The sequence below is a fragment of the Jatropha curcas genome, chromosome 1, assembly GCF_041381405.1.
Source record: "Jatropha curcas cultivar XTBG-Jc1 chromosome 1, XTBG_Jcur_1.0, whole genome shotgun sequence".
Taxonomy (NCBI): Eukaryota; Viridiplantae; Streptophyta; class Magnoliopsida; order Malpighiales; family Euphorbiaceae; genus Jatropha; species Jatropha curcas.
The window spans coordinates 14,134,021-14,148,368 of record NC_143151.1 but is presented as its reverse complement, the minus strand read 5'-3'; the positions used below and the strand labels follow the sequence as shown (position 1 = coordinate 14,148,368).

At 35.6% G+C, this 14,348-nt stretch overlaps 2 protein-coding genes across 6 annotated transcripts; both read left to right on the top strand.

Moving 5' to 3' along the window:
• The first annotated feature begins 3,117 nt into the window (after positions 1-3,117).
• Positions 3,118-11,657, top strand: LOC105636403 (uncharacterized). Of its 5 annotated transcripts, none has more exons than XM_089719558.1 (6): positions 3,118-3,688; positions 4,680-4,746; positions 7,774-7,939; positions 8,121-8,243; positions 8,474-8,692; positions 10,998-11,657. In XM_089719558.1, exons 3-6 carry the CDS (start codon positions 7,778-7,780, stop codon positions 11,442-11,444), a joined length of 951 nt encoding a protein of 316 aa, XP_089575684.1. In that variant the 5' UTR covers positions 3,118-3,688; positions 4,680-4,746; positions 7,774-7,777; the 3' UTR covers positions 11,445-11,657. The 5 variants fall into 5 exon arrangements, with proteins under 5 accessions (XP_089575684.1, XP_089575690.1, XP_089575691.1 ...); XM_089719564.1 differs by having other exon boundaries at positions 3,118-3,692; XM_089719565.1 differs by lacking the exon at positions 4,680-4,746.
• Positions 11,658-12,402: 745 nt separating this feature from the next.
• LOC105636404 (putative aspartyl protease At4g16563) lies at positions 12,403-14,085 on the top strand. The gene has a single exon (XM_012219662.3). The coding sequence runs from the start codon at positions 12,618-12,620 to the stop codon at positions 13,971-13,973; it is 1,356 nt and encodes a 451-aa protein (XP_012075052.1). The 5' UTR covers positions 12,403-12,617; the 3' UTR covers positions 13,974-14,085.
• The last annotated feature ends 263 nt before the right edge of the window (positions 14,086-14,348 follow it).

The window sequence follows — 14,348 nt, the reverse complement described above, 5'->3', positions numbered from 1 at the left end:
ACATACAAGTTGAGAAAAGGAATACAATTGCATAGACTTCATAACTTCATACACCATTTCACATCATTTCACAATTGCATAGAATACAATTACAAGTTGTGTTTACCTCATTTCACATCATTTGCATGCTTGCATGTTGTTTTGATGCATGTTCTAATGTTGTCTTTTTGTTTTAAAATGATTGGAGGCATACAAGTTGAGCAAAGTCGAAATGAGAGCGCGCCATGCAAAGTCGCGAGCGCGAGAAGTGCAAAATGAGAGTCAGAGAGTTTCCAGACACAATTCGCGAGCGCGCAAATGAAATTCGCGAGCGCCCGTCGTGTTTTCTAGCCTGCGCGGTCTGTACTATTTTGGTCATATCTCTCAATTTACAACTCCGATTTGGGTGATTCAAAAACCCATGTAAAGCTAACACATAGAGGAACAAATAACTCTTCTATGACACTTCCTAATTCCATCGTTAAAGGGGGTAAAAATCAAGGTGAAGTTACTGGTAACTTTCTAGCAAAACTTGTTTCAGCAAAAACTCAATATCTACTTCATTTATTCATTTCATCTCATGCTTTTTCACCTTTTTCAGTCTTCTTACTCAATATTAAGCAACATATCTTCTCATTATCAACACACCACACAATTTCTCATGCAAGGAAATGAATTAAACTAAAAGAGATAGCACACCTTCACTCCAAAAAGCTTAAGCTCTTCTTTTTAGCTTCCTTTTTCTTCTACCTTTGAGCTCACCTCTCCTATACATGAGAATTCTTATGAATACTCTACAAATATCACCAAATGATTCAAGTATGAAATTCAAGAAGGTTTACTTACTTGGATAGAATAGAAGTTGAATGAATGCTTGAATCCCATTAAAATCTTCACTACCATTAAAAGTGATGGAGAAAGGAAAGTGGAAGAGGAAAGTAGAGGAAGAAGATGAAGATAAGGATGAAGAAATGAAAATGAAATGGAACTCACGGGTAGTCTCTAGAATGTCATTGATTTTTATCTGAAAATTACCAAATGGTACCTCAAGTGTCAAAATGGTATAACTCAATACCTCAACTTTATACTTTAGTGCAAGCAAGTCCTAATCCTTATACTTTGATCTTTTTGTTTCCTTCAAGTAAGTCCACTTCTTTTCCTTATTTCAATTACATCCCATTCTAGCCCACTCTAGACTCGAATGGATCGAATCGGGTTTTGGATCAGCCCGACTCGACTCTAAGCAACGACTCGATTCAATAGAAAAATGGGACGTTACAAGGACGGTGTCTCCAACACCGAACGTGGCATCTGCTATCGGGTCTCTTGGGACTGGGCGGTGAGTGTTACAAATATTTGGATCTATATTGAGTTTATGACTCATAATTTTTTGGTCAATTCCTATTATGTCACGAGCTAACCATGCAAAATCAGATTTATGAGCTTTTATAACTGTTATAATATTTTGTAGTATTACCCCTTTGGTGTCCGTTCCTACCTTGACCTTCTTTCCATCCTCTATCTCCACTTCTATTGGCTTTGCCTTTGACTCGGGGTTTAACTTTATCCTCTCCCTTGGTGTATCAAATGGTTCGGCCTCTTCCACATATGGTTGTTTCTTTTTCTCTTGAGTTGAGATTAGAATGGGCAAGGAATGCTGATATGCTTTCAAAGCTACCATGTATGTTTCTCTTGTTGCCTGTTGGTCCCCTCCAATTACTGTAGTGGCATTATCAACTGTAAATTTCAATGTTAGATATTTTTTTAGACGTACAAGCATTCAAATCATATAATAATGGTCGCCCAATGATGGCATTATAAGGAAATGGAATATCAATAACTATAAAATCTGATCGAAATGTTTTGGTATGTTCTTCATCGCCTAGCTCCATTGGCACTTCAATGGACCCTACCACTTGAATTTTTGCCTACAAGACCTACCAAAGGTGTTCAACCAAATTTTAATTTGTCCATATTCAAATTTAATGCTTTAAAAACATCATAAGTTAAATAAATTTAGTTCACTGTTCATCAACCAGAATACGCTTAACCCTGTAATTTTTAATGATTTCTTGAATCACTAATGCATCTGCATGGGGATACTGCACTCTTGCTCCGTCTTTATCAGTAAAGGTTATTAGGGTTGCTTGCTCAGAACTTTCTCACGAATTGAGTATATCTCCATTGCATTCCTCTTCCGAGCTGTATTGTTGTCTCCTCCAGTGGGGCCTCCAACTATCATGTTAATGCCACCAACCATCTCCATCCTAGGCAATGACTTTTTTCTTCTCTTTCATTTGTATTGTTTTCTGTTAGTCCCTACAAAAAAATTTTTGAGTACTCCTCTTTGAACTAGTTTTTCTATTCCTTTTTTCAATTGCCAACAATGTTTAGTATCATGACCCACATCTCTGTGGCAGGCATGACCACAGTTCGGTTCTAAACTGAAATCGAACCGGTCAAAATAAAAATCGAACCGTGGTCAACAGTTCAAGGTTTCAAACCGTAATATAACCAGCAGTCTAAGATTTGATTGTGGTTCCTTATATTTGAAAATTAAAACCGGCGATTTCTATTTGAAACTATTAAATATATATATATATATATATATATATATATATATAACACTTCACACATTATTTTTAATTGTTAAATTAATTGTATTTTTCATCATTAAAAGCAGTAACTTTACCATCATATTAAAATTTATTAATATAAATATAACTTATAAATTATAAGTTAAAAAAGAGAAAAATTACTCCTCATTTAAATATTTTTAATTTAAATCTTTTGCCCTTTATAATATTGAAACGACACGGAGAATTTCTTTTAGAAGTTTTTCATTTAAAAATTTAAATATTAATTCTAACCAATCATATTATATGACATTATTATATTTAAAAATAATAAAATTAATGCCTTGTGAATTTATTTGATAAAATTTAATATAAGTACAATTATACATAGCTAAATCAAACCTAAATTAAACTAAACCCTTTGAAAAGCCCATAAGTTAATTGAAAAATCAAACAAACCCATGAATTGGGCCAAACCAGACTCAAATCAACCCAAACCATCCATTAACCAATTAGAAATTTCTAGAGAATTCTAAAATTCCCATTTTGTCCCAACTTTCCCTTCTCTCCTTCCCAATTGCGCCATAACCCTCCCCTCTATTTTTCTTTGGTTTTTTGATTGCCGTTATTCCAGCCACGACGCCATCACCTCACCGCCAGCACTTCTCCGATCACTACCCCTTTCGTTTCTGGCCTGTCTTAGTGTTCCAAACAAGGGGGAGAGAGAGCTGCTACGGTTTCTCTTATCGATCGTCACAGCATCACTTCTCTCTCATCTCCGGCGACACCAACCCATAGCCGGCTGATCATCTCATCTCCAGCATCACTCTATCGCTGCTCTTCCACCTCCGATCTCTCTCTCTCTCTCTCTTTTTATTTCGCCTAGCGCAGCAAAGGCAAAGGCGAGCTGTGCTATTCCAATCGGCACATCCTCCTTCAGCTTCTCTCTCCGATTCTCTGGCAAGACCCGCCAAAGACCAGCCGACTAGGCCCTTCTCTAGATGCTAACAGCTTCGCCAGCCACTGTCCTCGTCAGATCCGGCCAAGTTAGCACCGACAGTACCAGTTTTGAGCATTGGAGCTATTACCGGTCATTTTAACCGGAAATATTTAGTTTCTGACACATTCTATAGGTAGGTAATTAACTTTCAACCAATCTCAGTATATTTTATGAATTCTTTGAGCATGGTTAAAGGGTTTAATGCATTAAGCAGGTTTGATGTAGAAATGGAAATTCTTAGTCATTGTTATGCGAGTTAACTTCGAGAATTTTTCTAAAATTATAGTTAGAAGCTATAATCTGAGATTTAAATAAGTTAAGTAGGATATGTATAATATATATGCCAAATTTTTTATGGGAAGTTTTGATCTTTGCTATCTAATTGGCATATAAATTGAGTTCTTGTATATAAACAAGTAGGTTATTTGCTTACATTGCAATTTTTGTAAAGAAATCAAGGGTTTCTTAGTTATAGCAATAATTAACTTAGCTATTTTTATGAGTTATATTATTTTAAGAAGGAATGGTATCACTCAAAAATAATTATGCTGGGAAATGAATTGATTGTCATGTATAATATGAGTTTTGGTGAAGAAACTTGAAGTTTAGTGTAATGGCAGCAGCCATATTGTTAATTTTAATTCGTTTGATGATGATGAGATTAGAAACGGTGTATTAAAATGAAGTCCTTGATTAATGAATTTGCTAGATTGTGTGCTATGATTTAAGCTAGGATTTAGGGTTTCTAGGAAATGACAGATGTTATGAGATTAATTCTTATAAATTTTGACTACTCAAAACTAGGAATGAGGTTGTAAGTTCAATTTTTGTAAGGTATTGGTTAGTTGGTGTGTAATCTATGATTTTAGTATAGAAGAGCTCTAAATTTTTGTGTTTGGGCAGCAATTGCCTTAGATCTTGTGTTGTTTTAGAAGGATAAAAATATATAAGTGAGTGTATTTTCATGTTTCTGTGTTGGTTGATATATAAATGCTTATTTATGTTCGATGGACTACGGAAGAGGAGGTCAGTCAGGGATGGCTTCCTTATCCTCAGGGCCGCTCCTCTTCTCTCCTTCTATGGTTCTACCCCATTCACAGTCTTCTTGTTCTACACCTTCCCAGTGCTTCCATCACCTGCGGCCGTCACCTCCGCAGCAGTCTTGGTCTTCAACCATAGTACTAGTGCCAGGTTCCTCCATTTCCATTCTTGATCTTTTTTTTTTTTATTTAATTCTGATTTATTTTATTTTCTTCTTTGCCTTCATTTCTTTTACTTTTCCTCCCTTTTTTATATAAATACATATAAACAGACAAAGATGAGGAATTGTTGAATATATTGTTGAATTAATTTGTGGGTTTAGCCAAGGGAGCCAAAGATAGATGTTTATTGTTTCATTTTTGCATTTGTGGGTTTTGTGCATGTTTTATTTGTTATTTTACATCTAAAATGGGTTACTTTTTCAGAAGAAATTACTATGTTTATATCGTAGATGAAAGAGGAGCTGTATTTGTTGAATTTATCTTCACTTTCTTTCTCCCCAGATTGCAATAAAATGTGCTGAGTCCAAGAATGTGATTAGGCACTTTCAGGTTCAAAGCTTCTTGTTAAGTTGAATGAAGCTAATTAATTTCTTGGAAATGTGTATCTTAAAAGAGAAAAAGAGAAGGGAAATTGGTTAGCGCTTAGTTTCCCGTAATGTTGTATCTCTTAGGTTGTGTGAGAAACAAGTCAATTTGGAACTCATAAAATAAATGCAATACCAACAGATTGATATTTTGATAATGTTACGACATGAAATGTAGAAGCCAGGCTAGTTAGATGGCTAAATTTGAAACATAAATTTTACTTGTACTGCCTTCGCTCACCTTCAGCTTTCCCTTTCATTCCCTTGTTGTTGCATAGCACAAAGTTTTTCAGGTAATTTAATTTTAATTTTAATTTTAATTTTAATTTTTTTTTCTAGCAAAGAGTTCCTATTTTGGATTTCCTTGGGAAACCATATTTATATAATATAATCGAATGATAAATTCTATGTGATATCAGTTTAATTTGGTCTGATATACTAGTTGAGGGCTTGAGATTCTAAGTTAGTTACAAGCCTTTGATTTTTCTCTTTGGTTATAGTATCTGTATGTATAAAACAGCAGCTACTTTGTTGGTGTGACATGAAGGATTTGATGGCTACTGCGTTTTGCTGCTGCATTCTTCAAGAAAGTCTGTGTGGTTAATTTGTTATCATGTGAAGGGAAAGTTTGATTATTTAAACTTAGCACAATATACATATGAAATAAGCTAGAATAATATAAATATATAATTAATATTGTAAGTATATCTGCGTATTAAAACTAATTCTGGCTTGAGATTTGTTAAGAGAAAAATATTGTAGTTGTATTTCTTGTATCTCATCAATTGATTACATAGGTCTATATATAAGGAATTCCTATGCTACCTAGCTATTTAGGAATACAAATCATAAACTAATTAGGAATCTAATTCCTAATAGAGCTCTATTTATAACTAATCCTTAACACTTCCCCTCAAGTTGGAGCATAGATGCTAATCATGCTCAACTTGTTATAAATTACTTCTTTCAGCAAAACACAAACTGTACTTACTCCATTATAGCAATGAAGAATCCCAAACCAAATAGTAGTAGCAGAATCAATACAACAAACTTAGGTTGTCGAAACAAATCTCACTGAACCAAAAAACAACTCATAGGGCTGTTTCAAGCTTCCATAATCAATGCCTCAAAGAGGAAGCCCAGTAGCGCAGATATTCAGAAACGCAGCAAAGGATACCCTGGCAAACGGAGCGCACCACTGAAGGCCAAGAACACAATGTAACTCACTAGGGTTGCACTGCTCTCGACAAAGGAGAAGGTTCAAAAGCAGAATACCCATAACTGCTCTAGAAAATCACCGGAAATTACCTAAAACAATTGTCACAACCAAGGAAAAGATAGGTTTCCTCAGCAAATTAAAGCAACAACAGCAGTAGAAGACTGCCCGACACAGCTGCAACAGAATCGCAGCAAACAAACCTATTGAATAAGCCCAAGAATAACGATGCAACTCACTGGGTTGCATGTCTCTCTTCAAGTCAATGCCGGAGAGAGGAACCAGAGTGAAAAAGACCACTGGACATGCGCCAGCGCATGAACCAGAGCCAGAAGAAAGAGGTGACGTGTGGGGGCCATGCACTTGGAATCCGGCAACCGGATTTTGGGGAGGCGCTGATCAACGGCTGGAGAATATCCTGAGGTCGGTGGTGAGAGAAAATACTAACCCTAGAAAGGCTTCCTAGGGTGGCAATGGCTTCTCACAAGGGAAGTTTCGGGAAATTCCTTTTTTTTTTTTTTTTTTGGTGAATGGAAGGCTCTGATACCATGTTAAGAGAAAAATATTGTAGTTGTATTTCTTGTATCACATCAATCGATTACATAGGTTTATATATAAGGAATACCTATGCTACATAGCTATTTAGGAATACAAATCATAAACTAATTAGGAATCTAATTCCTAATAGAACTCTATTTACAACTAATCCTTAACAAGATTTTATTTTATATTTCCTAGAAAAGTTAACATTCATAAGTTAATTGCTGAATACAATTCTTTTGATGTGAATAAAGAAGTGTTCAAGTTCACAATGAAAGGAAGTTGTTGTTGTCTTTTTTTTTTTTTTTTTTTTTTTTTTTTGGAATGCAACAAAACAATGTTAGTATGGGTTCATTGTTTAACGCTAACTTGAAATAAAATTCGAGTAGGCCCAAGCTTAGTAGCTAGATATGAGTTCTTCCCTTCCATTTTACTAGCACTATTCATGAAATCAGATGGATTTCTAATTTTCTGTGAGTCGGTGTTGCTTCTGGTCCCCTTCCCCATCTCAAGAGTAGTTAATGTACCGCCTGTTTGTAGTGTGAGAATGAAATTCACAGGTAAAATCTTATGGTTTTGCCCACGAAAATATTTCATTCTTCTTGCTCCTTTTTCCTGCAAATTTAATCTAGCAGATACAACTGCAACTGAGTTATGCCCTCAATTTTTTTGATGTGGTTGTAATTTTTCTTATTGGCTGACTTCCATATTAAATGAAGTAAGATTCAAGAATAGAATCGATTATGTACTCCTCAAAATTTTGATAAATGGTAAATTTTTTCGAGCCCAGTTCCAAAAAGATAAACTAATATTTGGGTAATGTATTTTTCTGCAGTGAAATGCAAAAGTACGGTTTGCAACTTAGGGTACAACCCCAGCAGAACAAGAAGCTGCCAAGGCCTCCACTTCCTGTGTCCCTTGGCTTTCGCAATGACGATGATGAAGATAATGTTGAAAAGGAGATTACACGCCAGGCCACCAAGAACAAGTCTCTCAAGGATGTAAGTAATCTTTGTTTTTTTTTTTTTTGGTTGATTTTTCCCCTTTGATGAATCTTCGTTCTTTTTCTTCATTTCCCCCTTTTCAATCAAATACTGCATGACTCCTTCTGGATGTTTTGTAATTTTGTCCTTATTGTTCTTATTATCGCTTTTTTTTTTTTTTTTTTTTCCTGGTTGTAAGATTGAGGAACAACATAAGAAAGCACTAGAAGAGGACCCTTCAGTTTTTGATTATGATGGTGTTTATGACGATATGAAGCAGAAAATTGCTCAACCTCGAGAACAAGATCGCCAAGAAAGAAAGGTACTTTTATTCCAACACAAGACTTGCTTTGGAAAAAAGAAAAAGAAGAACAGGGTTTTATCTTTTGAATGCCTTATTTCAAAATTATGGTGCCTATATATGAATCAGCAAATATTTTTTTCTAAAGATGTTTAGTATTGATATTTCATTTTATTTTTTTTGGAGGGGATAAATTAAAGCTTTTTTGTGTTGAGAGAACATGAATAATTTGTATTACTTTCCTGTTGCAGCCTAAATATATTCAAACTTTGATCAAGAAAGCAGAACAACGGCAGCGAGAACATGAGGTCATATATGAGAGAAAACTTGCTAAGGAAAGAAGCAAGGATGATCACCTCTATGCAGACAAGGACAAATTTGTCACTAGTGCTTACAAGAAAAAACTTGCGGAGCAGGCACAATGGATGGAGGAGGAACGCAGGCGTCAACTTCAGGAGGAGAAGGAGGATGTATGTATAACTTTTCCTTGCACGTATACACTTGCTTACTTTTCTGTTGATTTTATTGCTAGCTTGGTCCTTGTGTAATCTGATTTTATATCTTAGTATAGTCATTACCTTTTGGCATACTCTACTTACTGCTGCTGCCTCTTGATCTGTTGATGTATTGCTACTAGTATTGCCTTTTCTATTTGTCTGTTTTGGAGTGAGCATGTGTCATTTCTGTACTATGATTTTCGTAGTTTGACATACTTTTTTTAAGCTTATTTTGACATAGTATTTTTTCCTATGTATTTGGCAGCAATTAGAAATTTTGCTGTTTTATAATTGAATATCATGTTTTGCTTTGTCATAGGTCATTGTCACTGTTTGTAGTGGATTGAGCATATGTATTCAGACATACATATGATTAGCAGTAGATTGGTTTTGAATATCTTGTCCTTTTTCTTGCACCATAATTATGTTAGAGTCACTGGCAGTTCCTAAATTTATCATTTAATTTCACTGCTGTCATCTAGTTTTAATTTAATATAGAAATCACCTTCATTCATGTGTTATTGCAATAAGGTCACTCTTGGTAGATCCATTCAAGCATTTGCCTGGGAGTTGACGTGCGTTGCTCATCAACAATTTTTTAACGAAAATGATTGAAAACCAAAAATTCTCTTTTCTCTCCCATTTGTCTCACATTCAAGTGTCACCTCTCACCCCTTTTTTTTTTTTTTTTTTCTGTGTCTACGCCATTGCCAATATGCCACTGCCCAAGCTCTGGTATGTAATGGCTGTTTGACACTCAAATAGACTACTCTTTGGTCCAGACCATCTTATGTCTCTATTGCCATTCCAAGTATTCTTTCTGAAAGCCTTAACCTCTCTTGAAAATTTGTGCCTTTACTCTGATCTTCTGCAATTAGAATTGGTTGCAAAACTCTAGAAATTGAGGAAATTTAGTTTGTTTTGATCCAAAATGAACTTGTATGGAATGGAAAATGGAAGTTTGTGTCAGAGAGGAGAACAAAGGGGAGAAAGATTGAGAAAGAACTGAGTAAGTTCTCATTTGTGGGCTGCTTTATATATATATATATATATATATATTTTTAAAAATGGCCTCGTGTTTGCCATGTCAGCTAAGGGCTTTACCTGAATTCTTAGAATAGTCACTTTATTGCAATGGGTTGATGAGTTGATGAATTTTATTTTACAAATTAAAAGTTGCATGACAGCTAAAATGAAGTGATTTATAACATTTGTTGAGGGACCATCTAAAATTCTCAGGGCAAGTTGTTCCTAAATAAAGTTCTTATAGAGTTCCCAATGGTTTCTTAAATCCCGGAATCTGTATGTGGTTTGCTTTTTGCCTTAACTTTTGAAGAAGAATTTCCTAACCTGTCTATTCTCGGTGTAGAGTCTATTGACAATCAAGTTGCATGAAGAGCTATTGATATAATGTTTATTGCTTGTGCTTCACTGGTTCTAATTTTCGGGTTTGTTATTTATGGGTTCTACATCTATGTACTTTTTACGATTAAGTATCAAGTTGGCCCTTACATTTTTTCAGTTGGTCTAATGAGATCCAAAATTTTTTTTTTGGCCAAATCGACGATTGGACTTCGAATTTTGGGCCAATTTATTCTAAATTAATTCCACAGCTCAAATTTTAAAATAGATATATGCTCAAATTAAGTGTAATAATGTGAATTAGTAATGAACTATCACAATCATAATAAGTATATTTCATTTTTAGTACAAAGATTTTAGAGTTTCTAATTTCGGCATATCTTCTTTCAATCTGATGATTCTTTTTTCTTTATTTATGTTTACTTTTTATTTTTCTTTATTTTTTAAATAATTGACTTTTTTAAAATGGAAAAGACGGACATGCATTGGATATGCGAGTTGTGGGATAATTTCGGCTCAATTAGACCAAAGTAAATGTTCAAGGGTCAATTTGCCCTAGAAGAATCTTTTCAGTCTGATTGGACCAATTGAAAAGTCAAGAGTCAATTTGATGCATTAGCCTACTTTTTAAAATTCTATTAAGTTACCTTTTAAATGTTTATAATTTGTTGGAAGTAGTGTAATATTCAAGAGTTGAACCAAATGTTCAATTCTATGTTGTCGGTCACCTGTTGTCTCTAAATATTAGTTTATATGTGTTTTGTCTCTAAATATTAGTCTATTACAATCCCTAGTTAAGCTACTGTGTAATTCTGGCCTTATTGAACTTGGAGTTCTCTAGTGTTTGTGAACTGGTAAGCAATTCTAATAGGAATCTTCTAAACATGTTATTCATGTTTGTTTTCTTGTTCCAAAGGTTACCAAGAAAAGTGATTTGAGTGACTTCTACTTCAATCTTGGAAAAAATGTTGCATTTGGTGCAAACGACAGAGAGTCAAGGCAGCAAGAGAGACAAACTGAGATTAAGAAGCCAGAGAAGTTGGATGATAAATTGGATGCTAGTACATCAGACAGAGGCCATTTATTGGCAGACTCGAAATCAGTTTTTGAGTCATCATCCAGGGTAAAAGAGGGGCATGGGGATGAAACTTCTTCCTCCCCTTCTCATAAGAGGAACAGCGAGTCGTTGGTTCTCATGCCAGTTTCTGATAAGCCAGCGTCTAACTCTTCACAAGAAAAAACTTCAAGTGAACAACCAATAGCTAACCAACCAATGAATGACCATCATAAACGAAATGAAGATGCCCTGGCTGCAGCAAAGGAACGTTTTTTGGCACGGAAAAAGGCAAAGCAGCAGCTATAAATGATCTTCTCTCTCTATTTTACTTATCTCCATGTTTGATTTTTTTTTTTTTTAATATTTTTTATCTTGAAGGGTATAGGTGGAAGTGAATTGTGATGGTTAATAGAGATTCTGCACATCAATGTTTTATATTTTTGTCAATTGAACGTAATTGATATTTTGATTTTTAACTTGAAAGAAATATATGATCATCAAAGAGAATCTTGTAAGTTAGTCGGTGCCATTAGATGTTTTATTACTAGGTAAATTTGAATTTGACTTGACTATAAATTATGGATGATAATGATGAGATGGAATCCTCTATCAGGATATGTGGATGGTAAATCTTAATGCCATTAGTTTCTGGTATCTAATTCGGATAAATTTCTAGAGACCTAAAATTATCTCTGGGAATTGTAAATAGGAGCATGTAGGTCCATCAATTCCAGAGTTGTCGCTGCTACTAGCTGGAGAAGAGGAGGTCAAGTGCGGCAAAAGTAAGGTACAAATTTAGTCTAAATGGTGCATAAAGATAGAGAAGGTACCATTCACATGCCTCTTGCCTAAGGGTTTAGCAACAGCCAAAAGCGAAGTTATGGTTCTTAGGACCCCCACACAGTTTACAAACGAGGCTTCTGTGGTCGATACTCCATACCCTTTTGTTTTTTTATTTTTTCTACGAAGGGGATCATATTTCATGTTCAAGCTACTGTTGTTGGGACCTAAAAGTGCATCAGCTTATTAATGGTAACAATTGGAAATTTCAATCCATTAGCAGATTGCCACTTTAGATTTTGTAAGGCCATGCACAGTGACAGCTGTAACATTACTTCCTCCGTCCCATTAAAACTATCACAGTTTTTGAACTTTTAATTTTTTTCCCATTTCGCTTACAGTTTTTAAAAGTTAATGATTTATTATCCCGTATTTAAAAATTTGATAAAATATCAATTAAAATTGTTTAATATCTTTTTTTTTAAGTTGTTCTACAAATTAAAACCATTTCAGCTTTAATGGGAGTATAAGGCAAACACAGAGAATTTTATTTCCCAAACCTACCTGCCTCCTTATCCCATGTTGTTTCTCTGTCAATCATAATAATTCATCAAAAAGGATTACTTCCTTCTCTCTATTTCTTTGTTTCTGACTCTCTCAGACCCACAGGTGACTGCTGGAAAGGCGAAAAGGGATACCATGGCTTCTATTTCTTGTTCTATGCTCTATTCTTTAGCTTTCCTCTCTATCATATTTAAATTTGGCTTTGTCTCTTCCATTACTATTCCAATATCACATTCTTACACAAATCAAAATCCGTATCAAGATTCATTCCAAAAGTTGAACCATTTAGTCTCCACCTCTCAAACCAGAGCCCACCACCTCAAATACCCCCAGTCTACCAGTACTCCAGTCTTTTCGCACAGCTATGGCGGCTACTCCATTTCTCTCAGCTTTGGTACTCCACCTCAATCTCTCTCTTTTATCATGGACACTGGCAGTGACTTTGTCTGGTTCCCATGTACTATCCACTACCGCTGCAAGAGCTGCACTTTCTCCGCCTCAAAAATTTCACCTTTTATACCCAAACATTCATCATCTTCCAAAATCATTGGCTGTAACAACCCCAAATGCTCTTGGATTCACCAAAACGATTTACAGTGCTCAAACTGTAAAAACTGCTCTCAGATCTGCCCTCCTTATCTTATCCTCTACGGTTCAGGTTCTACTGGAGGCCTTGCACTATCAGAGACTCTCCATCTCGATGGCTTAACTGTATCTAACTTTCTTGTTGGATGTTCCGTTGTCTCTTCCCGCCAACCAGCGGGAATTGCCGGTTTTGGCCGTGGCCTTTCTTCTTTACCCACACAACTTGGCCTCAGTAAGTTTTCTTACTGTTTACTTTCTCATAAATTCGATGATACTGCAAAAACCAGCTCTCTTGTTCTTGATTCTCAGTTTGATTCTGACAAGAAAACCACCGCATTGGTATACACGCCGCTGCTTAAAAACCCAAAACCGGAAGACAAACCCGCATTTTCAGTTTATTACTACGTGGGTCTCCGGCGAATCAGCGTTGGCGGCCGCTCCGTCAAGATTCCGTACAAGTACCTCGCTCCGGGAAAGGATGGCAATGGCGGAACCATCATCGACTCAGGGACGACTTTCACGTTCATGTCACGTGAGGCTTTTGAGAAGCTAAGCAATGAGTTCATTTCACAGGTGAAGAATTATAAGAGAGATGTGGCAATAGAGGAGAAAATTGGGCTGAAGCCTTGTTTTAACGTTTCGGGTACTAAGACGCTAGACCTTCCTCAATTGAGTCTTCATTTCAAGGGTGGTGCTGACGTGGAACTACCATTGGAGAACTATTTTGCTTTGGTTGGGGGAGGGGATGTGGCGTGCTTGACGGTAGTGTCTGACGGGGTAGTGGAGGCCCCAGAGGCGGATGTTGGGCCGGGGATCATTTTGGGAAATTTCCAGATGCAGAATTTTCTCGTAGAATATGATTTGAGGAATGAGAGGATAGGATTCAAGCAAGAGTCTTGCAAGTGATTGGATTAGATTTGTAAGTAAAAATAAAATTTGGCCAATCTTCTTCCTTTCTTTCTTGTTATGTAATCTTTTGTTTCGTGCAAGTAATCAAATCATTCATAATGGTACCATAGACTATTAGACTCAGCTTTTCCATATGGGCTTTCAATGCCTTTAGCTGACTGGACACGTTTCAAGTTGTGACTGTATCAAACCTTGTCATTATAGTATCCTACGCATCCACGCACTCAATAAGAGCAAAATCAATCAGTCCTGTTTGTACAACTACTAATTTTTATTTTATAATTAAAATTATATTTAATATTTTGAAAGATAAAATTCTAAAAAATGATATAAAGCTGCTAATAAATAAATTTGGCCAGGCTCACTTACAAG